Genomic DNA, 26110 nt, shown 5'->3' with positions numbered 1-26110 from the left:
CAGAGCAAGCGAATGATTGGGGAGGGATATATTCATGGCTTCTGATTTAGAGTAGTTGATCTTTAAATTGGAGACGTAACCATAATGTTCAAAAGCTCTCATTAGATTGGGGAGAGTGACGTGTGGTCTAGATATGAAAAAAAGCAGGTCATCTGCATAGGCAGCTACCTTGAACTCCCGATCCCCCATCTGTAGTCCCCTAACTGATGCATTTGCATTAATCTGTCTGATGAATGGTTCCATAGATATTATGAATAGGAGAGGGGACAGGGGACAACCCTGCCTTGTTCCATTTGCTATATGCATCCGCTCCGACAGAGTGCCATTTATTTTTAATCTTGCCGTGGGGTTTTGGTAAAGGGCTGAAATCCATGCCAACATCTTTGAGCCCAGTCCAATATGTCTGCAAGTGGCCATCATATAATCCCAGGCCACACGGTCGAAGGCCTTCTCCGCATCCGTGGACAGGAGAAGGCCTTCTGCGCTGCAGGATCTAGTTTTGTGAATAAGTAACAGGGATTTAATGACATTGTCTTTGGCCTCGCGGTCAGGCATAAAACCGACCTGCTCCGGTCCAATTACTTTATGCAGGAAGGGTCTCAGTCTGTTGGCAAGTATTTTTGCGAAAATTTTTACATCTAGGTTCAGCAAAGATATAGGACGATAGCTGGCACAGTCAGCAGGGTCCTTACCTGCTTTTGGTATGACCGTTATAAAAACTGAGAGTAAGTCTAGTGTCGTATCTCTGGACTCAGACAAGGAGTTCAAGGCAGCCGCCAAAGGATCCGCTAGGTGATCTACAAATGTTTTATAGTAAATAGCCGTGAACCCGTTGGGTCCTGGACTCTTACCCAATTTGAGGTTTTTAATGGCAAGTTTAATATCAGTTGCGTCTATTGGGCATTCGAGGGTATTAGCTTCTGCTGTATCAAGGGAAGGGAGGCCACTCCTATTCAAGTAATCTCGGATGACCTGAGCTCTGTCCCCTGACATGCCCGGTTGTTTGTGCTGTCGTGGTAAATTATAGAAATCAGAGTAGAATGTGTGGAAGTGTTTTGCAATCGCCTCCGTGAAAACGTCTAATTCGCCATTTTTCGTCTAATGCCTAGGATGTTATTACCTTGGGTGTGCACACATAGTGCCCTGGCCAATGTCTTACCGGTTTTATTTCCTCCCTCATAGTAAACCCTTTTCTTGAAAAATAAAAAACGTTTGGACTTTGTATCTAAATGGTCCTGCAACTGTTTCCTGTTCGCCAGCAGTTCCGTAGCGGTCGCGACCGAGAGGGACTGTTTGTGTAGGATTTCTAATTTATGAATGCTGTCGATCAGATTTTTAATCTCCCGATCCCTGTCTTTTTTCCGTCTGGCCCCTAATGCGATCAGTTCCCCCCTCAATGTGCATTTATGGGCCTCCCATATCATCAAAGGATCCATCCCTGGGGTATTGTTACGTGTAAAGAAGTCTTTCAGGGATTCCCTGAGTTTAGGTAGATGGAAAGGATCTGAGAGTATCGAGGAGTTAAGTCTCCATGTCTGTGATTTTGGAGGCAAGTTCGTCCAATCCAATGTTAATGCTATGGGTGCGTGATCCAACGTAGATTGTGAGCCAATGCAGGCTTCTGTTAGGACAGAAAGATCCTTTTGGGTTACAAAGAGATAGTCTATCCGTGAATATTTCTCGTGAGGGGCTGAATAAAACGTGTAATCACGGCCATTTGGGTTAAGAAATCTCCATGAATCTATCAACTTGAGAGAATGGAGAAGTTTTTTAATGCCTTTCAGGGTCCTGTACCTAATACTGGAGTTACCGTTTGAGGTGTCTGTCAGGGGGTTCAAGGGGATGTTGAAGTCCCCTCCTAAAATTACACAACCTGTAGAGAACTCCTGTAATTTGTGGATCAGTTGTTTGCAAAATGCTAGGTGGGCTTTATTTGGGAAATATACATTCGCTAAGGGGATGGGAACTCCCCCAAATTTCACCTTTAGAAAAATGTACCTGCCGTCTGAATCCGTCATTTGTTCTGTCAAGTCGAAAGGTGCGTTCTTGCTAACAAGAATGGAAACCCCTTTAGTTTTGGCATAGTCATTTGTGGCGTGGTACGCCCTCGTGAAGGTTGAGTCTGTGAGCCTAGGCACTTGTCCAGTCTTAAAATGAGTCTCCTGCAACAATATAAAATGCGGCTTACCTTTTTTGATTTCCCTGAGTAGTGTAGATCGTTTTTCAGGAATATTTAACCCCTGCACATTGTGCGAAATTACTGTGGGGTTGCGTCCGAGGAATGAGTAGGCCATGATGCAGACTCAGAAATGGTGAAGTACTCTGGTGTTCTGAGAGAGGAAAAAGAAGACACTAAAACACAGAGTTTTCTTATGTGTGAACAACGTGGATGGTCAACAGGTCAAAGGAAAAAAGTATCAGAGAGAAAAGAAGAGTGAGATAATTAGGTTTAACCTCTAGATAGGTCCCTATCTAGAGAACTTAAAGATTCTGGGATCACTTGTGGGGTAGGGGAAGGCGGCCACCCGGTATGAGAATTACTAAATGCAACAAACCAAATTTAAAATTTGAAATTTTAAACTGAAAAGAGGTAACTGGCAAACCGTGCCTCCAAATGACACACAGCCTCAAAAAATAAGAGAGCATTTTTTATCCAACTAGGATATGATAAATTCACCCTTTCGGTCAACAGATCTTCCCACCTCGCTAATTAAGGAGCCAGCCTTCTCTAACCACCAATATTGCATGGAATTGGTCACTCCACATGGTCACCACCTCTAAAGTGTCATGACCCTTGAGTTCCCTCATCCCAAAAAAATACCTCAATGTTATCCAGAGATCTCATAACCAAGTGCCTGATGGGCATAACTTCAGTCAAATATTAGACTGACATCCTTCTATACATATCATGAGTCATAAGGGAAGAAAAATAAAGATCAGGACATAATAACACAAAAAAAAAAAGAGTTTATGAGAAAGGCAGAAATGGCATCGCCCGTAGGCTGTTACTAGTTTCCTGTCCATACTGGTTGATTTTAACAGGTTCCATCGGTTCTTAGTCCTCAGCGTGCTCTTGGTCTTGCCTCATCTTCTTAGGAAGTCTTTTTTCTGGTGTGGAAAATGGCGATCTGGTTGGGCTCCTGTCATGTGGTGGTAGTGTAAAGTTTGAGTACCACTCCGGAAGGTCCACTAGGTCTATGCCCAGACCCGCACAGAAATCCGGGAGGTCCAGTGGGGTGCGCAGCACATGTTGATGACCGTTTGTCGATACAATGAGTGCAAAGGGGAAGCGCCAGGTGTACCTGAGCTCTTTCTCCGAGCTTACCCAGTAACGGACGCAATGCTCCGCGATTTTTAAGAGTGATCTGGGACAAATCCTGAAACAATATATGAATAGGTGGCCTCTATAATAAAGTATTAAGGTAAAAAAATTTTTAAAAACATGTACCATCATCCAGGAATGAATAATTTACAAAGTTTGGTAGCCTGATCCCCAGTCAGGCGACCTAAAGAAATGGGGGCATGTTGGACTATTGCGGTACAATAAACATTGGTAATAATATAGAAAATAAATCAGTGATATGGAATTGTATAATAGATTTTATTGATGCAGAAATACAAATCTTAATAATACAATACAGCATGATAGAGTTAAAAACATAGCGCCAGGTGGGGATGTAATTGTACAATAAAACAATTGATCTCAGAAGTCAATTTCTCAACTAGTTTCGCGGGTATAACCGCTTCATCAGGAGGGAGTCTGAGGATGGTTTATTATGGCTAAACCTAACAAAATAAGAGAGTACAATGTAATATGCCAAAAAGACATCTACAGTAAAATTGCATCATGGTTAGAGACATACAATAAAGTTTACAGGGGGAAAGGACGAATCTGCTTACCCATGTCCCAGTTGACCCCAAGCGCGGGGCTCCACCACCCTGGAGTGATCTCCCACGGCGACCCGGGGGAGCTACAACAGTGACGGGGATACTAGGGAAGAGAACGTAAGAATGGTCGGGTATACTATTTTGCCAATATAAAACGAGTGAAAAAGTGACACTGGAAGGTGAAGGAAGTAGATTGGTAAATATGTGAGGACTACTGTGAGGATTGCAATTTGCAAACCAAGGGGGGGGAAAACATAAAGATTGTAATAGCCATAGTGAGAAGGTAGGAACATTAGTGGGATATAGTGTGGGATGGTGAGGGTATAGGGGGAGGGAAAATGAAAGGGGAGGGAGGACTGGAGAGGTGGGGGACCAGGATAGAGGTGACGGAGACGAGGGGAAAGGCTGGAAGGTGAAAACATTGGGGGAAGGGGAGGGGAGGGAAAAGAAGGGAAGGAGGGTTTTGGGTGAAGTGATTAAGGGCATAGTAATACCTGATGCTGAAGTAAAAACATGGGGAGGTATCCGGGAAGGCACCCAGAAAGGGGCCAACACCATATGAGGCCGGGGAAGGGCTATTAAGGATTGCAGGCAACGGGCGGAAGCGTGGTACGGCATATTCGCCCATGCCTGGAGCATCTAAAAGGAAAAAAATGTACGATCATTATGCACCCAAGCTGATACCCTGAAATACGGGACAGCAGGAAAATAAAGTAGATGGAGTAATCCCTTGTAACTTACTGTAAGCTGGCCATATTGCACGATGCCCGGAACCAACCGTCAATGAATAGACAGGCTAAGCCTGCCTTTAATAGCTCCCAACCGAGCGACGCTACCACACGCCAGTGGAAGGCCGGCGCGTGACGTCGCAGGGTCAGGGGTCCCGCATCGCGCGCGCGCACGAGATAGTCGCGCACCCGCGCATGCGCACCAGCCCTGAGGCTACGGGAGCAGAGTCCCTGCCAGGACGAGTGCAAGAGGAGGGGGCGGTCCCATGTCTGAGACCAACCTCCCCGCCAGGGACCCCACCGGGCCGCCGCGGAAAAACACAGGGGGAGGACCGCACACCAGCGCCAGGGCCGGGGGGCAAGGAGGGGGAAGCAGAAAAGTCCCAGTATACAAAATGAATAACCAGTTGAAAAAGGAACATTGGAAAAAGTAGCACATTGATAATAAAAAGTGTGATGAAAAATACCATAATGAGACATAAAATTGATAGGTTAGGGATTAATGGATACCCTAAAACTGATGCAATTCACCGGCATGACATAGACCCATAGATATTAAACTACAGAATGCAGTATATAATAGTGAGGGCCGAGGACGATTATCACATGGTTGGGTACAGCCATGTGAAAGATTGGGCGGGTAGCCAAATTAATTGTGTCTGCTCGGCCTGATGGGCGTCTGTCATGGAGGGTTGCATCAGGGTTAGTAAATAGAAGATGGTAGTATGCAGCGAATAATGATGAATAATGAAAGAGGCCCCCCCAAAGAAACAAACAAGTGGTCAATGGGGGTTAATTAAAAATGAGGGGTGGGAAAATTTGGGGCCAGGGAGGTGGAGGGCAGACCAATAGCCCTGTCCACACAAGCAGCTCACTCAATGATTCCCACTCAACATAGGTGCCGGGTGTGTTATCCACCCAAAATGTATATATGAATAGGTGGCCTCTATAATAAAGTATTAAGGTAAAAAATTTTTTAAAAACATGTACCATCATCCAGGAATGAATAATTTACAAAGTTTGGTAGCCTGATCCCCAGTCAGGCGCCGTGGGAGATCACTCCAGGGTGGTGGAGCCCCGCGCTTGGGGTCAACTGGGACATGGGTAAGCAGATTCGTCCTTTCCCCCTGTAAACTTTATTGTATGTCTCTAACCATGATGCAATTTTACTGTAGATGTCTTGTTTGGCATATTACATTGTACTCTTTCTTATTTTGTTAGGTTTAGCCATAATAAACCATCCTCAGACTCCCTCCTGATGAAGCGGTTATACCCGCGAAACTAGTTGAGAAATTGACTTCTGAGATCAATTGTTTTATTGTACAATTACATCCCCACCTGGCGCTATGTTTTTAACTCTATCATGCTGTATTGTATTATTAAGATTTGTATTTCTGCATCAATAAAATCTATTATACAATTCCATATCACTGATTTATTTTCTATATTATTACCAATGTTTATTGTACCGCAATAGTCCAACATGCCCCCATTTCTTTAGGTCGCCTGACTGGGGATCAGGCTACCAAACTTTGTAAATCCTGAAACAACATTGTCGTTTCCCCATTAAAGATGATCCTTTCATTTCTCCTTGCTCTCCTCATTATATCCTCCTTCAGACGGAAGCTCTGGAGGCAGCAGATTATATCCCGTGGTGGAGCAGTGTCAGGGCCTCTAGGCCTCAGCGCCCTGTGTGCTAAATTCAATTTCAGTTTCTTCTTGCCTGTCCAGTAAGCTGTTGAAAACTCTCTGGAGTGCTGGTGCTATTCGATCTGCCTCCACAGTTTCGGGGATCCCTCGCACCCTATTATTATTCCTCCTGCCCCTGTTATTGAGGTCCTCCAGGTGTCTGTTTATGTCTATGAAGTGCTGTGCATGGGAGACTGTGATTTTGTCCAGTCTGTTAAGTGCTTTGTCCCTCTGTCTCCCTGCATGTTCCGTTGCCGCCAGTTTCTCAGTGAGAACCACCAGGTTTGTTTTCAAATCAGTAATCAGCAGCTGAGAACGCAGATTTGATGTCTGCTGTGAAACCGGACATATCCGCATAAGTCAGGGTTTGTTTAGTCTGGATTTCCCCCTACCTGTGTCCTCATTGTATTCCGAATCGCCACTGAAGTCCTCCTCATGGAGCTCTGCCTGTGGCTTCGGCGCTATCTTGGATCCAGCCTTGATGCTCTCTGCCGCCGGCTTTTGTCTGAGAAAATCCACTATGTTCCTGGCGGTGGATGGTGTCAGTCCTCTGCGGGAACGAGTTTGTGGGGTGCTATGAAGCTTTCTGCCCGGCATTGAAAGGTCTCGGAAAGGGTGTCAGGCTGTAAGGCTGTGTGTCTGACGGAGCTCCTCTAATGTGCAGCCATCCTAGCCGCGCGCTAAGCCACGCCCCGAGTCCTGTAATTGTATACAGCGGGAGTCTGTTGGCAAGTCCTGGCCAATTATTCATGGTTGGGACCTGCTGATCAGCTGTGTACAGCCCAAAGCACTGTGTTGTCATTCAACACCGGCTCTGTACAGAGGGAATAAGAAACAGATGTTATCCCCTTTCCAGCCAATGTCATTAGTACATTGACCGTGTATAGTATTATATACTGTATTCGTCACACTGGTGACGTCAGTGGCAGTTAGTAGCCTAAATTTTGATATACTGTAGATATCTCAAATACCACCAAAAGAAAGCTATATTAGTGTGTAAAAAATATCAATTTTATTTGGGTACAGTGTTGCATGACCGCGCAATTAACAGTTGGGTAGAGCAGGGTTAAATGGCAAAAAAAAAGCCTGATCATGAAGGGGTAAAACTTCCTGAGCTGAAGTGGTTAATTCAAAAAGCTGAATTTAGAGCTGATTGGTTACTATGCACAGCTGCACCAGGTTCTGTGTGCTCCAATCTTAGCAAATCTCCTCCCAATGCGTCACTTTACCTGGACAGTCTACTTTTGCAGCAGTTGTATGATGCAACTTTATGTTCAAAGCAAATGTGCCGTGGTTTATAAATTTCCCTCAGCACGTCTTCTGTAATGAACATTTTTATTTCATGTTTCCTCTGTTACTGAATGCTATATTTGAACATGAAGCGCTATATCTTGTATAGACTTTTGCCAGCGCTCAGAAAATGTAAATGCGGTAGATGCTGTAAAGAGCAAGGTTCATTGCTGTACTGGACAGTCATCAGTAACTAATGCTTTCTTTTTATTCCCTTCTACAAAGTCTCTGTATGAACTGTGGAGAAGATCTTTCTGCAACTCTGTGCAGGGGCTAGGTCTCTAGAGATGGTTTAGGATGTTATATGGCAAAATGCTATACCACTTCCCACATATTTTTTACACAGTGTTATTATTTGTAGAAAAAGAACATATTGCATGTGTATTCATGATATAAAGAAATTATCACTGTTGGTCCATGATGCTGCTATTGCCTGAAAATGTTAGATACCCATGTAACATATCTTAAAGGGTAGCTGAAGGCGTGGTGAGGGATTGACTCCCTATACGTTTTTATTTCCGTCTGTTTCACCCTCTCTATTTGCTTTGTTTATTGTTTATCATGGAAAGTGAGACTGGGTTGTAGTTCAGTAACACTTGATGTTCTCCTCCCTACACCAGACCTTGCTTTTGGTTTTTAATTCAGCACAATATTCTAAGTAATAAAACTAATAAAAATGGCATGGACGAGCGCAATGGGACCCTTGTACAACTTTTAGAGGAAATTTCGGTGGCTCTCAAAGGGACTTCGGCACCTTCCAACAAGCAGGTATAGTTTGGCCCACTCTTGAGAAAATTGCTTCGGTCTTTGAGGCTAAGGTCACACTAGTGCAGTGTGATTTTTATTTATATAGTTTTCAGTGCGATATTGTAGCACAGCTGCAGTTTGACAATCCCTGCCCCCCCAATGTGAATGAGTATGGGGTAAAAAAAAAAAAAATCCCCCCCCCCCCATGTAAATTAATCGTGATGAACGCCAGCCTGCTTGAAAAAACTGTTGAACATGACCGCTCCCCTCGCTTAGCACTTGCTGAATGACAGTGCCGATTCCACCAGGACCAAGGTAAGCAAAAGGGGTGTGGTGGTGTGGGGTGTGGTTTAATGTCCCTCAGAAACACTGCCCTATGTCATGTGGAATTTGGGGGGACGATTTGTTTATAGCGTGATGTTGCCTTCAAAATCCTTACCAGACCGTCAGCTCTTTTGTGTACATTCTGCTGTCAGTGGGGAAAGTAATGACAGAAAGGGGGCCATGACCAATGGGCTGGGATTTGAGCTGAAGCCAGTTTTTCATTCACCTTACATTGGAGTTGAACACCGTGTGCTGTGGTGCCTGCGTGCAATAGTATTTCCATTGCTGTGTGATTCCATGCGACCGTTTAGCCCTTTCCAAAATAATTTGCGGTCGCGCACAGGTTCACGGCACCATGTGCTAAATGCAGCAAAACGCCAAACCATAGCCAAGCCAAGCCTCCTTATTTTGCAGACGATATGGTGTTCTTTTGTTTTGCTATTTTTTTCCATCTATGAACATAAAACTAATGGGACTTGCCAAAAAGCTCCAGTTTTGTCCTGCCTACCCGAAGGACATTCTTCTAGAAGCTTTTTGGCTTATCAAGTACTTTTTACAAATTGTAATCTTTCTGATGATTTTTTTTCAACTTTGGAGTCTTCTGGGATCCTCTTGTTTTGAGCCTGTTTCCACTTAACCCCTTCATGCCAACCGTACGCCGTATCTTTGCGTACCTTCCCTTTTGTGCTGGGGAGCACGCCACACGGTGCAGTCCCAGCAGAGAGACCAGGGTCTCATCGAGAGCCCGCAGGCCCTGTTCCAACAATCGGGACCCAGAACGTCTGATTCCGAGTCACCTGATCACTTGATAGCCTCTGATTGGCTTTCACAGTGATCAGTCACTGTGAAGCCCACCCACGTGTCTTCTGTCTCTGTGAATGGACGAGAGAGATGCGTTGCATCACTCTGTCCTTGCAGAGATTAAAAAAAAAGCATAGAAAAAAAATACTTAAAGGGGTTGTAAACCCTCGTGTTTTTTCACCTTAAAACGGAATTTCAAGGACATGTAATATATATTTTTTAAAAAACATTTCCTAAGGTCATAACATAGACATTTAACACTCACGTCTTTAGAAAAATTTGTCCCCCGATGTCCGGTTAAATATAAAAGATTATAAAATGGCTTCTAGGCCGTTTCCATATTGCTTGTGGGTATGTGAAGCCCACAAGCATAATGTTGCGGGATATGGTGCAGCTGAGCGGCCAGCATGCACCACCCGTTCTCACGCACTCGCGTTTTCACAATATCACAGCACCGTTAACTTCTTAGGTTGCCATCAAAACGGGCGTCGTCGTCGGAAGTGTCCACCCCGTTGTGATGGCAATGAAGCCCTTGGTGCTGCCCACTGACTCCTGGGAATGATGACACACATCTCCCAGGAGCAGTAGCGAGCGGAAGCGCTGAGGGAAGTGACGCAAGGCGCCGTGGTGAGGAAGGGGAAGATTTGAAGGGACCACATAGCAACAGGCATGAAAAGGTAAGCTAAAAAAAAAAAAAAAAAAATTCTCCAAATGTCATTTTATTATATTTGCTGCACAGTAATGAATTTTTTTTATTTTGGGTGGAACTCCGCTTTAATGCTTCCTATGCATTCAGGTGAAAAAACTTCTGCCACTGACCAGACCCGCATCCCCCCCCCCCCCTTTTAACTCACCTGAGCCCATTCGTTCCCACGACGGAGACGTGTTCTACCTCTCTGGCTGGGGTTCTCGGCTCTTGATTGGATAGATTGATAGCAGCACAGCCGTTGGCTGCCGCTGCTGTCAATCAAATCCAATGACCCGGGAGGGTGGGGCCGAGTCAAGCATTTTGTGTCTATGGATGCAAATGCTGGACTCTGGAACGCGCCCGCACGGTAACCCCCTGGGAGAGCGCTTCTCCTAGGGGGTTTACTGATGCGGGGGGCAGCCACGAGCGCCGTTGGGGGACCCCAGAAGAAGATGATCAGGGCCACTCTGTGCAAAACGAACTGCACAGTGGAGGTAAGTATATGCATGTTATTTAAAAAAGGTTTACAATCCCTTTAAAAAAAAAAAAAAAGAAAATACCTAGATCAAGGTTTGACCTAGGTCAGTGCCAGGGTTAGTGTTTGGGTCAGTGTCAGTATTTTTTTGACAGAAGATTTTTTGTTTTTTTTTTTAGGTGGGGGGGGGGGAGCAAAACGTGCACTATTGTTTCTGGGCTGTACTACGGGTACAAACAACTAACATACACTTATGTGGTATCGCTGAGATCATCAGAGCAGGAGAATTTATTTTGGGTTGTTCTTTGGTAGGTTATGGTATTAGCAAAAAAAATATACAGGCAGGGCCGGACTGGGAATAAGAACTAGTCCTGGAAATAATTTCGTACCAGCCCCATAGCATTATTATACCAGCCCAACAGCATAACGTCATTATTTTCTTGTTCATAAAAGGGAAAACCATGCATTTTAAAGCACATTTGATGAGCGTTATTATATATAGAGAAGACAGATCTGAAAGCACATAGGGCTGCAGATTTATATTATATTATAATATATTATATTTCCACTTAAAAGTGGAGCAATCATCAAGGGGACGCGGGGGGGACTCTGGTGACCAGAGACCACCTTCCGCAGAAAGAATACACTAAGGTAAGGGGGGGGGGTTACTGATATAGGGGGAAGCCTTTATATCAGTGACCCCTTACGTTATTGTATTCATTCCCCCTTACATCAGTGACACCCCCCCCCCTCAGACTGGCCTGGCAGTGCTGTCGCTGACCTCCTCTCAGGTGCACCGTGCAGGGCTCAGTCAGTCAGCTCCAGCTTGGTGGCTCTGGTTTTTCTTTAGTCTCCTCTCCACAGTCCACACACATCTGACTTCTCCCATGACCCCCATCCCAGCGGCTCTCCCACTTTTGACTCCTCTACAGACTCCCTCAGACTGCAGACATGATATAAGACGAGAGATGGTCAGAGGTTGCAGACATCATTCAAGAGATTGTTAGATGTTGTGGGCATGGTACAGGAGATGTCAGGGGCCGCGGGCATGGTACAGGAGATGTCAGGGGCCGCGGGCATGGTACAGGACATGTCAGGGGCCGCGGGCATGGTACAGGACATGTCAGGGGCCGCGGGCATGGTACAGGACATGTCAGGGGCCGCGGGCATGGTACAGGACATGTCAGGGGCCGCGGGCATGGTACAGGACATGTCAGGGGCCGCGGGCATGGTACAGGACATGTCAGGGGCCGCGGGCATGGTACAGGACATGTCAGGGGCCGCGGGCATGGTACAGGAGATGTCAGGGGCCGCGGGCATGGTACAGGAGATGTCAGGGGCCGCGGGCATGGTACAGGAGATGTCAGGGGCCGCGGGCATGGTACAGGAGATGTCAGGGGCCGCGGGCATGGTACAGGAGATGTCAGGGGCCGCGGGCATGGTACAGGAGATGTCAGGGGCCGCGGGCATGGTACAGGAGATGTCAGGGGCCGCGGGCATGGTACAGGAGATGTCAGGGGCCGCGGGCATGGTACAGGAGATGTCAGGGGCCGCGGGCATGGTACAGGAGATGTCAGGGGCCGCGGGCATGGTACAGGAGATGTCAGGGGCCGCGGGCATGGTACAGGAGATGTCAGGGGCCGCGGGCATGGTACAGGAGATGTCAGGGGCCGCGGGCATGGTACAGGAGATGTCAGGGGCCGCGGGCATGGTACAGGAGATGTCAGGGGCCGCGGGCATGGTACAGGAGATGTCAGGGGCCGCGGGCATGGTACAGGAGATGTCAGGGGCCGCGGGCATGGTACAGGAGATGTCAGGGGCCGCGGGCATGGTACAGGAGATGGTTGGAGACTTATTACATACTAAAGATGCTAAGAGAATGTAGACATGACGCAAGAGATCAATGCAGCTTCAGTAATGCCCATCAAATGCAGCCTCGCTGTGCCCATCAATGCAGCCTCGCTGTGCCACGGAGCTCAGTCTGAAATGTTCGGCCGCGCTATGACAAATGTTCTTCCCTCCTCCCTAGACCAGCTCGTGTGATAGACAGAACACTGCGTCTATCACACAAGCTGGTCTAGGAGTAAGTCGAGACTTTTGTCACAGCACGGCCGCACATTTCAGACTGAGCTCCGTGACACAGCGGTCTCCTGCTGTGTGTGTGTGACATGTAGACAAGAGGAGGGGGGGGGGGGGGAGCGCTGCTCAGCTCAAAGCGGCCCCAGGGCAGGCAGCCTATTGGGCAATGTCCCGGTATGCCAGTCCGGCCCTGTATACAGGTAAATTTTTAAAAGTTTTTTTTTTTTCACTAATTGGGGCCAGTTATCCTTTAATAATAATAATACAAAAATTGAGATATCCATTACCATTTACCACCAAATGAAACCCCACAATTTGTCCTGAAAACTGCATAATCCACTTGGATGCACAAAGTAGTTGTGATATGTACGGTTTTACTAACACATGTCAAAATTGCAAAATCGGGCTTAGGCATTTACATTTGTTTTACCCTTGGGCACGAAGTGGTTAAAAATCGGTGGATGGTGCCATCAAAAACTGGTGTATCCTTGACCCTAGAGTTCAACTTGTATATCTTTGGAATTTTTCTTTTGCTCCTTTGTCTACCATTTTCACTATTCTATTCGATCTGGGGTCGATTTTCCTCTTGCGCCTCATCCAGGGCAGTGGGCAGTGGATCAGTCACAGGAACATCAAGCTTCTTGGTCTATGTGTGTTTCTTTGTGATCTCCTCAGCAAACACTAATTTGCTTTCCCTTGTCCAATGGTCATCAACACTGTCCTCAGGGCCCACTAACAGGCCAGGTTTGCAAGATAATTGAAATACATCACCGGTGATGTCATTTGCTGCTCAGGGATTGCAGTATTCTAGTCTGCATCTCCCCAAGGTAATGCATAAAATCTGGCCTGTTAGTGGGCCCTGAGGACAGGGTTGATGACCACTGTCCTAGTCCATACTTGGTGTGGTGCATCCGCTGATACCAAGACTGAATACAAGATTGAAGACATGATACGAATAACAGAAAACTGTTTGCAATATGAGTTTATACTCTTGCCAATAAATCTGCCCTGGCCATTTGGAAAGATCTTTCACACTTTTTTTTTTTTGGTTCGCTCATTTATGCAAGTATACAAAGGAAAATTTTTCAGGAGCAATGAAGCATTGTTTCAATGAGCTGTAAGGATACCAACAAATTTGTTTTTTTATATATATATATATATATAATATATACACACAATTTCACAAACGTGAGTAGCACTCCCTCACATTTTTGTAAATATTTTATTATATCTTTGCATGTGACAACACAGAAGAAATGACACTTTGCTACAATGTAAAGTTGTGAGTGTACAGCTTGTACAACAGTGTAAATTTGCTGTCCCCTCAAAATAACTCAACACACAGTCATTAATGTCTAATCCACTGGCAACAAAAGGGAGTACACCCCTAAGTGAAAATGTCCAAAGTGTCAATATTTTGTATGCCCACCATTTTCCAGCACTGCCTAAGGCTTCGTGTACACGGGACGTTTTTACAACCTCTCCTGAATGATTTAACCTGACAGATAGTAACCCACGTTTAAAACATCCGTTTTGCCGCGTTTACATGCCACGTTTGCGTTTAGAAGCATTTTTAAAAAAAAGTAAAAATAGCCAAAAATGAAAAACGCTTGTAAAAGAAACGTGGCTTAATGCGATTTACCGTGTTTAACCGATTGAAATGCCTCAACTTAACTTCTGAACCCATTTTTTTTGCGTTCCAAAAAAAGCCTCTAAACTCAGCTGCCTAGAAACTACTATAAACGACCCTGTGTACATGTACTGATAAGATAACATAGAGGAGAGTTCAGGGGAAGTTGAAAAAAATGCCCAACTGCTCCTAAATATCTCTGTTTAGCAGCAGCAGCAGTGTAAATGAGGCCTTAACCCTCTTGGGCATGGAGTTCACCAGAGCTTCACAGGTTGCCGCTGGAGTCCTCTTCCACTCCTCCATGATGACATTACGGAGCTGGTCGATATTAGATACCTTGTGCTCCTCCTTCTGTTTTGAGGCTGCCCCACATATAGGGTTTAGGTCAGGTGACATGCTTGGCCAGTCCATCACCTTTACCCTCAACTTCTTTAGCAGGCAGTGGTCATCTTTGAGGTGTGTTTGGGGTCATTCTGATGTTGGAATACTGCCCTGTGGCCCAGTCTCTGAGGGGGGGGGGGGGGGGAAATCATGCTCTGCTTCAGTATGTCTCAGTACATGTTGGCCTGTTCTGAGTGGACCCTGTCCTGGTAAACCGCTGTATGGTCTTGGCCACCATGCTGCATCTCAGTTTCAGGTTCTTGGCAATCTTCTTATAGCCTAGGCCATCTTTATGTAGAGCAACAATTCTTTTTTTCATATTCTCAGAGAGTTCTTTGCCATGTTGAACTTCCAGTGACCAGTATAAGAGAATGAGCAATAACACCAAATTTAACACACCTGCTCCCCATTCACACCTGAGACCCTGCAACACTGAGTCACATGACACTGGGGAGGGAAAATGGCTAATTGGGCCCAATTTGGACATTTTTCACTTAGGGGTGTACTCCCTTTTGTTGCCAGCGGTTTAGACATTAATGGCTGTGTTGAGTTATTTTGAGGGGACAGCAAAATTTACACTGTTATACAAGCTGTACACTCACTACTTTACATTGTAGCAAAGTGTCATTTCTTCAGTGTTGTCACATGAAAATATATAATAAAATATTTACAAAAATGTGAGGGGTGTATTCTTTTTTGTGAGATACAGTGTGTGTGTGTGTGTGTGTGTGTGTGTGTGTGTGTATATTACACATTAGATTGTGTTCTAGGTCTGCCTGTAGTTCAATTTTTTCTTTTCTGTTCAAAGTATTGTGCTGCACAGGTTGCGGGGTGACTCTCGTATATATCCCTGAACGGTGTTCACAGTTCTGTGACATGTTTCCTATTCGTTTTGTTAGAAATTTCCTGCTGTGTACACATTTTAGGAACACATGTGGTAGCCCTCTGCGGTGGATCGCTTTCAGAGGGCATTGAGGCAGTGATGTGGTCAATTCACTTGAATGGGTCACAGTTGGGGAGCAGTACTGCTTGCTGAAAGTGACAGGGATAACTTTTGCTGTGCATAATTATACCCCTGTAGAACTGCCTTTGCAGCTTGAGTGGAGCAGTGGTAACAACGCAACTCAGCTGCCTATTTTTTGTTGCCTCCCATCACCAAGTGTTAACGAAGCCTGGCTGCAGACATCACTCCAGCCCTTGTTTTGGTGCAGTCTTTGTTAGGAACACACAAAATGGTACACTGTTCAAATCAATTTATTTTACAAAATATTGAGTAGCCGTCACTGTGATGTACCTTGAACTTTGTATTATTGACATAAACTTAAAGTGAACCTGTCTGCCTGCAAAGACACTTTGTTTTAGGATACAGCATGGGGAAATGTGTAAAATGGATTTGTTGCTGAGATTTTTTTTTTCCTTTTTTCTTTAGATATTAACTCGGATATTAAATGTTGGATAGATGTGCTAACCCACTTTGTGAATAAATAAGAAACCAAATCCACAAATATCATAGAGTATGAAAGTGATACAATTACAAAATTGGCATAAAAAATTTACAAAAATTAAGTGATGCATGCTTTTTTTCAGCTGGAACTTGGTGGAACTCTGTTCCACCACCTCTGGCTTAGGCTCTCTGCCTACCACTATCGCCTGTAAACACAGAACTCACCTGCAGTAGAGCTGTCTGGGTACTTCAGCTTAGAACAGCAACAAAAGAAAGATATGTGGACAATGGTGGAGCTTTTAAAGTGGAGTTCCACCCCAAAAAAAAAAAAAAAAAATAAGTAAAGTGCTTACAAACAAAAACATTTGGGAAAATTTTTTTTTTCTTTACTCCCCTCTAAATGCCTGTTGCTAGTGGTTCCCTCGTAGTCTGCCTCCTTCGGTGCCTGGGCTCCTGATGTCACTTCCCTCAGTGCAGGAAGGGAGATCGCATCTTGTCAATCATCTGGGACACGTGACCAGTCCCAGATGATTGCGGGGCCAGTGATGGCTCGCGCATGTGCTGTGGGTGCCCGGCTGTGAAGCCACAGCCGGGCGCCCACAGTTAAAATGCCGGCGCCGCCGAGCGGCAGATGGGATGAGCGGGTGCTTTGATCCCACGCGTCGCTGGACCCTGGGACAGGTAAGTGTCCAATTAAAAGTCAGCACCTGCGGTATTTGTAGCTGCTGACTTTTAATTTTTTTTTTTTTTTTTTAATGGGAACCCTGCTTTAAGGAAGGGGGTGTTGCATGGAGAGGTCAAAGCTGAAGATGGGTGAAAGTGGGATGCGGAATGCCTAGGTAAGCGGCTGTGAAAGAAGGCTGAGCTCTGCACTCTTTGTAAGGCACCCCTGAACTCTGCACTCTGTATGTAATGCACTCCTGGTGTTCAATGCCCCTTAAGATTATGTAATGAGGTTTGCAGGGTGTTTGTGTATGTGAGGGGGTTTGGGGGGGTGGGTGTCGTGATTTAGTTTCTGCACCTATTTTCTGAAAAAGAAAAAAAGCCCTGTATATATAAATGTTTTTTTTTTTTTTTTTTCTTTAATTAACTGGTTTTATTTAAATATCATTGCCTCACCATACTGAATAAATGCAGAGAGTACAGAAACAGGTTTGCTGCTCTTTTTTCTGAGTTGGATGGTTTTGCAGTTCACGTCATATTGGTGTGTGTACACCTTCCCCCTTCCTCTCGTTCTTTCTGAGCTATATCGCAAGAAATCTCACAGCTGGGTGTCTCCACCCACTCCCACTAGGTGCTTGCATAAGGAAAGAAGTTGGACAGTTGGTGGTAAAAAAAAAAAAAAGTGATATAATAATGAGGGAGGTGTGAGCCAGAGAGGTCAGCAGCTATAAGGCTACTTTCACACAGGATTTTTTCAGGCACTTTTGGGCTAAAAATAGCGCCTGTAAAAGTGCCTCCCCTGCAGCCCCAGTGTGAGAGCCCAAGTGCTTTCACACTGGAGCCGTGCACTTGTAGGACAGGAGAAAAAGTCCTACAAGCAGCATCTTCGGGGCAAATGAATAAATGGTGGTATTTGTGCTGTGCAAAATAAGAGAAAGTGTACTGTGAAAGCAAAATTAATAATACACATGTATAAAAAGTGTATATCCAACAAATATATCAAACATATACCGCATAAATGAATGTGATAAATTCCTTGTGCAAAAACGTGACAAATTATCAAGTAAAAAAGTCTGTGTCAAAATACAAAGTGATATAAGTGACAAATCCAACAAAAGTCTGTGTCAGGTATACATAATGAATCCCACCACCAAAATGGCAAATGAGTGCTGAAAAAAAAGACACAAATCTTCAGTGGTGACACCTGTGCAAGCCGCTTACTTTACTGCCGTAAGGTATACAGCATGGATAAATCACAGGTGCAGTATTCAATTATTCCCTCCTGGTTTTGATAGTTTTTTTGATAGTTTTTTTTTATCTTTCTTGAGTGGTCTCAGTGGCAGGTTAGGGCATATAAGAAAAAGTAAAGCTCATAGCATAATTCCATGAGATAAAAAAGGGGAATGGATGAAAGCAGACCCAAAAGTGATGCACTCACTTTTTAAATTAGAAGCATAAAGGTCACTGCACGAACGCCGAGTTCGTAAGCGTCTGCATATAATCCTGGTGCTGCCCTTGATCCAAAGCCTTTCTGTTGCAATCTCGGTATGTTGGTTTATTGGTTATTAAAAATGGGAAAGAGATGCTCATAGCGTGATCCCATATTAAGAAATGATTTATTAAAATGGCAACAATGAAACAAACTCACATTTAGAGTAAAAACGTGCAGCCAACCATGAGCGCCGAGCTTGTCTCCTTCCGTCAAATGTGAATGGTACCTAGTGCTCCAATCCGGACGCGTGTCGTCACGTGACTTCAGCAGGGGATGACACTTGGTAAGAATCATGTCTTTAAATAGTATATTCAATTAGGCGCCCGGCGGCCATTTTCTCGTAGCCCGCCATTGGAATGAATGGCGTTGGCCATTATGCTATGGTCCCGCATAGAAACATTACAGCAGCCATTTTTCGTTGGTTCGTAGCTCGAAGTCAGTGCTGCAGTGGGTAACTCAGCATCAATACACAGGAATAAATGGCATAACAACCATTAACATGGGCACAAATATAGTATTAGGGACAGGGAACGAAATACTAAATTGGAACTGGTAATAAAATACCGGCATAACAATCTAAGACTACCGGACAATAAGGGAAATTAAAATTTAATAAATATATTTAAAAAGTGCAAATATAAAAAAAAATACATATAAAATGTATATATAAAAGGAGGAGCCTCAGGAACATCACAGTGATATAAAGATGATGTACAAAATACTAATGGCAAGAAATTATCACCAAAAGCAGGACAGGGAATCACAAATATAAAATATAACATATATATGTGTATAATATATAATGGCAAAATACAATTAAAATGGAACAATATCATATAAAACCTCTTCCTAGAGGAAGAATAACATATGAGTTAAAGTGATAGAAGTAAGCAAGGATCTAGACTGTATAGTGAAATCCACTAAAAGAAGGGAAGGAAGGGGGGAAGACCCCAAAAATACGGTACAATCCCCCAAAATTTAAGATGGGTGGGGTTTTTGTTGTGGTATTTGGCAAAGTGTCTAGACGCACTGTGTTTATCGTAGCCATTTTGGACATGTTCTTTAAGGCAAATTTTTAGTAATCTTTTAGTGCGACCAATATACTGAAGCTGCTCCTTCGGTATTGCACCCAATAAATTATTTTATGGCATACGTGGTACCATTACTATTTGATTAAAAACAGAGTTTCTTCTCGTTAGGGCATTTCGTACGGGTACATGCATAATATCTCTTGCAAGGGTAAAAGCCTTTACCCGTAAAGAATGTGAAGCTCTTTTTTGGGCGGTCGATCACACTCTTGATTAAGTGGTCATGGAGAGTGGGAGCTCTCCTGTATATAAATCTCGGTCTAACAGGTAGCACATCTCTGGTAGTCGATCTGATTTTAAAACATGCCAATGTCATTGTATAATTTTCTCTCTTTTCTTATACTGAATATTGTAATCTAAAATTACAGGAACTAGATCTTTGTTGGCAATCAGATTTCTTGTCTTCAATTAAAACTTCCCTTTGCATATGTGTTACTTCTTCAATTTTCCCCTTTAATGAATTCCTTATCGTATCCTTTCTGTATAAATCTTTTGCCAGTCATATTCGCATAATCTGTCCTTTGGGAATGTTAAACAACCAGTTCTTGTGGTGACAGCTTTTGATCGGCAAGTAACTATTACATATAAAAAAAAAAGTCTTAGTGACACACTTGTCATTTACTCGTAATATTTCCAAATCAAGAAAGGTGATGGTGTCTTCTTCGATTTACCAAGATAATTTGATATTCCTGTCATGGTTATTGAGTTTATTGAAAAACAGGACTAATTGGTCATGGTCACCTTTCCAAATCAAAAACACATAATTAATGTATCATCTAAAGAAAAGGAGTTCTTCGGGTGGATCAGTAAAAATGGATTCTTCCTCCCATTGGGACATAAAAAGACCTGCGACACTAGGGGCAAACTTGGCTCCCATAGCCACCCCTGTTTTATGTTGGTAATATTGCTTGTGATACCAAAAATAACTATGTTTAAGGCAAAAGTCCAAACATTTGATAAGGAATTTTCTTTGCATGCAGGGAAGTTTTGTGTATTTTCTCAGCCCCCACTTTGTGGCCTTGCATGCTTTGATAGTGAAGTATAATAGTATATAAAGACGAAACATCTGCTGTCGCCATTAATATAGGTCCAATGTCAGTTCTCTCTTCCAAAAGTTGCAACATTTGTTTAGTATCATTAAGATACGCACTTGTCTTTTGTACTGCAGGTTGGAGATAACGGTCTATGTATTAGCCAATTCTGGCTGTTATGGTTTCTATGCCGTTTACAATGGGTCTCAAAGGAGGGTTTGTATTGTCCTTGTGGATTTTGGGTAGTGCGTAAATAATAGGGGTCCTGCAGGCTTCGGTTATTAAATATCTTGCTTCCTTTTTGTTAATAATGTCCTTCTCAGTCCTAAATGGACAACCTGTTCCAACTCTTTTCTCTATGAATATGGGGTTGCTTGGTAAAGTGGAATAAGTATCCGAATCTTCAAGCAATTTCACCATACCATTATGGTATTGTTCCACTGATTAGACAACAATCCCACCCCCCCTTGTCCGAGGGTCTAATGACAAGTTTTTTTCTTTTAGTGAATTTCTGGATCCCAGTCTTTATAACTATTGGTTCTTTTTTCTTAAACTTCAAATTCCTGATTTCCCGTCACCATACTTTTAAAAACTTCTATATGGTTGTAATAATTGGGTTTAGGGTTAGAAATCGATGTGTTCCCCAAATTACTATGCACCATCCCATCTTCCTGTTGTAACACTGACTGGATTTTCTATCAGATATTTTTTAATATTCAATTTTCCTACATACTTTTGGATTCCAATGTAAGCTTGAAACTTATCTAAATTCTTGACTACGCACCAGTCATCATCTTTACGTCACTGTGATGTCCTTGGGGCTCCTCCTTTGATATATACATTTTATATGTTTTTTTTTTTTATATTTGCACTTTTTAAATATGCAGGGTATATTCATCGCTCCTGCAACGCCCAGAAGAGGTTGTATAAATGAATGATTCCCGTGCTGTCTAAAGAATAAACCTAAAACCTAGGGGGCACTGCTGCAAACACCTGTAAATATGATCCTGAACAGTAAAAAGGGGGGTAAATGAATAAATGGTGGTATTTGCGCTGTGCAAAATAAGAGAGCGTGTACTGTGAACTTTTTATATATCCTGCAACGCCCCTGCCATTAAAATCAATGGCCAGCGCTTTCAAAGCGATTCAGCAGCGGCGCTTTTAACCCTCTTTCGCCCGCTAACTGGGTTTAAAAGCGCCCTGCTAGCAGCTGAAAAGTGCTGCTAAGACGACGGTAAAGCTCAGCTAAAACGGCACTTTACTACTAACCCCCTGCCCCAGTGTGAAAGTAGTCTAAATACTGTAATAAAAGGACACTTACCTGTCCAGGGATCTATCGCCGTATTCGCCCAGGCCAGTTCTTTCCCAGTCTTTGGGTCCCTGGCGCTGGCATCTTTAGTGTGGTAAGCCGGCTGTGATTCAATGAGGCTTCACAGGCTGCTACTCCCTGTGCATGGTGCGAGCTGCGCGGCACTTTGCTTTTGGGGGAGTAAACTTCTGCTCGAATTGCCTAGGCAATTAAAACCAGCTGTGCTTCCCCAAAAAAAATATTGTGACAAAAGTTGAAGGGGGGGGGCAGAAAAGCAGAACTCCCCCTTTAGGGTGAGGTTCTGCTTTAAGTGCTGAAGAAATGCTGTCATTGGACAGGAAAATTGCAGATTGACGGGGCTTATCCCTGAAGTCAGGAAAGTCTGTTCCCTGGAAATAAAGTAAAAATAAATCGGAGAGCTGGGTTATCTTGCTTATTCTGGATATCTGCTCTTAGGCTGTACTTTATTAGATTATTAAAAATGGTAGGCAGTGTAACTTTTTAAAGTATAAAAGTTGTTGTGATCTGCATTGTGTTTTGTTTCTTCTAATAACTCTGTGTTTTATATTGTTCCATTCAGCCACTGTAGAGTGTTACAACCCCAGAACAAATGAATGGAATTATGTTGCGAAAATGAACGAGCCTCACTATGGCCACGCTGGGACTGTATTCGGTGGACTCATGTACATTTCAGGTAGCTATATGCAACATTGTTTTGTAATATACTGTGTTGCTTTTGGTTTCTTGTGCTTTTGCAAGCTTTACCAGACTTCCCAACTGGACTGGCAGTATTTCAATTCTTGCATTAGTTGCATGGGCTGCTTTGTCGAAGAATATGTATGAATTGCTTACAGTTCATGTGAGCTGTTTATCCCTAGCTAATTTTTCAGCAGCACCTAACCTCTTTCCTAGGCCTTATGCACACGGATGGTTTCTCCCATGCAGCAGAAAGTCCATGCTCAAGGCAAATATCTACACATGCACAGCTGGGAACATTGTCCAGCCACATACAGCCGCTGCATATTTCAGTTTATCATTGAATTTGGCAAGTTGCTGGCAAGGGGCTGTGTCTATACCCGTAGGCACCCTAAACGGCCCACCTTGGCTTACAGGACAGGTTCCTAAAGCGGAACTTCAGTCATTTTTTCATCTTTCCATCTATTAAATCCTCTGCCCTTGTTTTAACTTTGAAATGTAAAACATTTTTTTTCTGCCAGTAAATACCATATTCAGCCCACTTCCTGTTTCTTGTCTGGTAAAAAGCCTAGGCTTATGACATCATGCACAGCTCTCCCTCACGCTCATGAGAGTTTGCCAGGAAGGGAGGGGGGGTGAGTCATAACAGGGCCAATGAGAGCTGCAGAGCTGGACGTGTGCCTTTGTGTGCCTTTGTGTGCCTTTGTGTGTCTGTGTAAATCCAGGAAGTGAACAGGCAGCAGCTTCAGCTGGCCACAGTTAAAATGGTTGCAGCCAGACTCGGTGAAGAGTGATTTCTGCAGCATATCTGCCAAGTACAGAATCACAGTATATATAAAATAATATTCAAAGTGATTGGAGGGAAGCCTCAGAATGGTGAAGATGTTTTTATTACAAATTATGTGAGCATACTGCAGTTATTTTAACTTTAACTACACTTTAACTAGTGTAATACATACATTAGTGCTGAACTTGATGGATTCAGGAGGTTCTATTGTTTGTAGCAATTGCTTGGAATCATTTATACACAATTAGAGTGAGATAATAGATCTACAATAACCAATAGGGCATTTATATTGGACTTAAAGCAGTAGTAAACTGCAAAGAAAAAAAAAAAAAAAAGAAAACTAGGCACCAGCAGTTTGTCATTATGTGCTAGTATGCATCGCATACTGGCACATTATGACACTCTCATAAAAAAAAAAAAAAAATAAGCCCTCCAGCGCCGTACTATCACTGTTGAAGGCGCTTCCATCTTCACATGGTCTTCCTTCCAGGTTCGTGTGTTTTTAGCGATATGAATAGCAGAGCCGGCGTTGACATCACTCCCACAGATCCTTCAGCGCGCATGTAGCGGTGAGGTCACCGGCTGCATCTAAAGTAAATATGCCCTAAATGGCGCACGTTTAGGAGATCTTTTCTGTACCTATAGATGTGCTTTATTATAGGCAAACTTCATACAAGGGAGTTTACTCCCACTTAAAGTTTGGGTTGGAGAAGTAAAAGACTAATATAAGTTCTTAATTACCTAGTTTATCTGAAGCCAGTGCTGTTCAAGATCGTTGGTGCTACTTTTTGTAAACTTAGGCCTAAGTTTGGCCCATCCTCCCTTTTTAAGAGATCATGTGACCAAAGGGTTAGGAATTGGGTTATGCAAGTAGCAGTGGCTGCATCACTTAAAAGGGACCCTTTCATTTTCCATGCATTGCAAAGTGGTCACTTTACTTTCCCACCTTTCCAGTAACATATACTTATCTACTAAGCATTCCTGTGTTGTGAGCTCTAAACTGTGTTTCCAGAGTTTCACAGGGCTATGGACTCCTAATGGGTTTGGGAAAATAACATTATCACATGGCAAAAGGGATGTGAGCCACATTCTTACTCAAAAAAGTTTGATTAGTATTTTACTTCACTTCTTGCTGCTAAGCAGAGCGGCACAGTAGCAAGAAATGGCACGTACGTGGTGTTGTGGAATGGGAGAACCAAGTGACTTTTTTTGGATACTTCCTAATCCTTTGCAGCAAAACTGTCTATGTAAGTACATACCACAGATGTGCGGTTAGTGGCCAGTACACACATACAAATTCAAAGGCTGTTGAGAGTACCAGAACAGAAAAACCCTGCACAGGCTCTGGGTTGACCAGTATTGTAAATTAGTGAAGGGGGTTGAGATTTGCATGTTGTGTTCCCAAGTCTGAAAACTTTTGCATTGTCTGGTAAATAAATGCAGAAACCTCTTGGCTCTTTAAAGAAAACCTGTTGGAGTCCATTTTTTTTCTATAAAAATAACAAACATGTTATACTTGCCTGCTCTGTGAAGTGATTTTGCACAGAGCAGCCCAAAGCCTTCTCTTCTTTTCGGCTTTCCTGGCCCCTTCCTCCTTTTGAGTGGCCCCACAGCAAGCAGCTGAGGACACCTAAGCTCAGTGTATCCATTCAGCCACGGACCCGTGGTTCGGCCCCGCCCCCCTCTCTTCTGGTTGGCTAACTGACTTTGACAGCAGCAGGAGCCAATGGCGCCCTCCAATCAGGAAGGAGAGTCCGAGCAGCCGAAGACATCGCTGAATCGAGAGGGTCCAGTAAGTATTAGGGGCGCTGAAGGGGGCTGCTGCACACAAAAGGTTTTTTATTTTAATGAATAGAATGCATTAAGATAAACCACCTGCCTTTACAACCACATTAACGACACATGTATTTTTTTAAAAGAGACACAAACAACTGCAGAGACACCTCACGTTCATAGTCAAGATAAAAGAACTTTGGTGATTTAGATTGCTGTTTAGAGTGGAGTTGACCTGATTAAACTCTACATGCATAGGAAGTGGCTGATGGAGCAGAATATGAATGTATGTGTAGGACTTGCTTCTGTATTAGATTAAATTTCTTGCTTCTCTAGTGTAATTGGGAGATGTTTGTTTCTGCTGCCAGTATAAACTAAGATAAAAAATCTAAATGTCCGTTTTTAAAATAAGAAACGGGAAAGATGGTTATGAATTCTAGAGACTTCTAATAACGGTAATAGAATGCTCTAAATATTACAATCAGGGCATTAAGATATTTATTCTTAAAGATGTATTATTGCTCTCTGGATTTAGATAGGATTCTATTATTCATGCAAAACCACTAGGCAAAGCCTTCAGCGTTGAGTCATAAATTAGATTAAATCCATAGATGTTCCATACCCGTTTTGCCTGAAACAGTCTGACTTTTCCAGACGCTCTCCAATATACATTGAACAAAGCTTGTGTAAGTGGTCTTTATTTGTGTCACACGGAGAGAGGCTCATCACAGGAAGAATATTCATTTCATAATAAAGAAGTCAATACACTGCAGCTGTACTGCTCCCTTCATAGTGGCCTAATCGCAGGGAGATAGATGCTCTTCCTGCGATCAGCATTTCCTTCCTGCATGTACATGAGCAGGATTTCTTTTCTACATTTAGTGTGTACCATATTCTCATGGCAATTTACTTGCCTGAAAAACAGACATGTGCTGAATGACTTCTTTTTGTGGTCTGATACAGTCACTTATTTGTGTAGAATTTCCCTGCTTTGCTTGAATGTGTAGTTTATTAAAGCGGGTGCTGAAAGCTGAAGTCACCTTACAGAAGCTTAATGTTAAAAAGCAGGGTACTAACTTGACTCAACAGTGTAAACATATTAAACAT

General features: G+C 43.5%; 1 protein-coding gene across 4 annotated transcripts in view; it reads left to right on the top strand.

The window, feature by feature from the left end:
- Nucleotides 1–26110, top strand: part of KLHL13 (kelch like family member 13) — a 151967-nt gene that overhangs the window by 120856 nt on the left and 5001 nt on the right. For all 4 annotated transcript variants that reach the window (XM_073599149.1, XM_073599148.1, XM_073599147.1 and 1 more), the window contains one exon: nucleotides 22328–22441. In XM_073599149.1, the coding sequence (XP_073455250.1) occupies nucleotides 22328–22441 (114 nt within the window). The remainder of the gene's footprint in view (nucleotides 1–22327; nucleotides 22442–26110) is intronic.

The sequence above is a fragment of the Aquarana catesbeiana genome, linkage group LG09 (assembly GCF_042186555.1).
Source record: "Aquarana catesbeiana isolate 2022-GZ linkage group LG09, ASM4218655v1, whole genome shotgun sequence".
Taxonomy (NCBI): domain Eukaryota; kingdom Metazoa; phylum Chordata; class Amphibia; order Anura; family Ranidae; genus Aquarana; species Aquarana catesbeiana.
The sequence above is the reverse complement of the archived record's forward strand: the minus strand, read 5'-3'. Positions and strand labels throughout refer to the sequence as shown.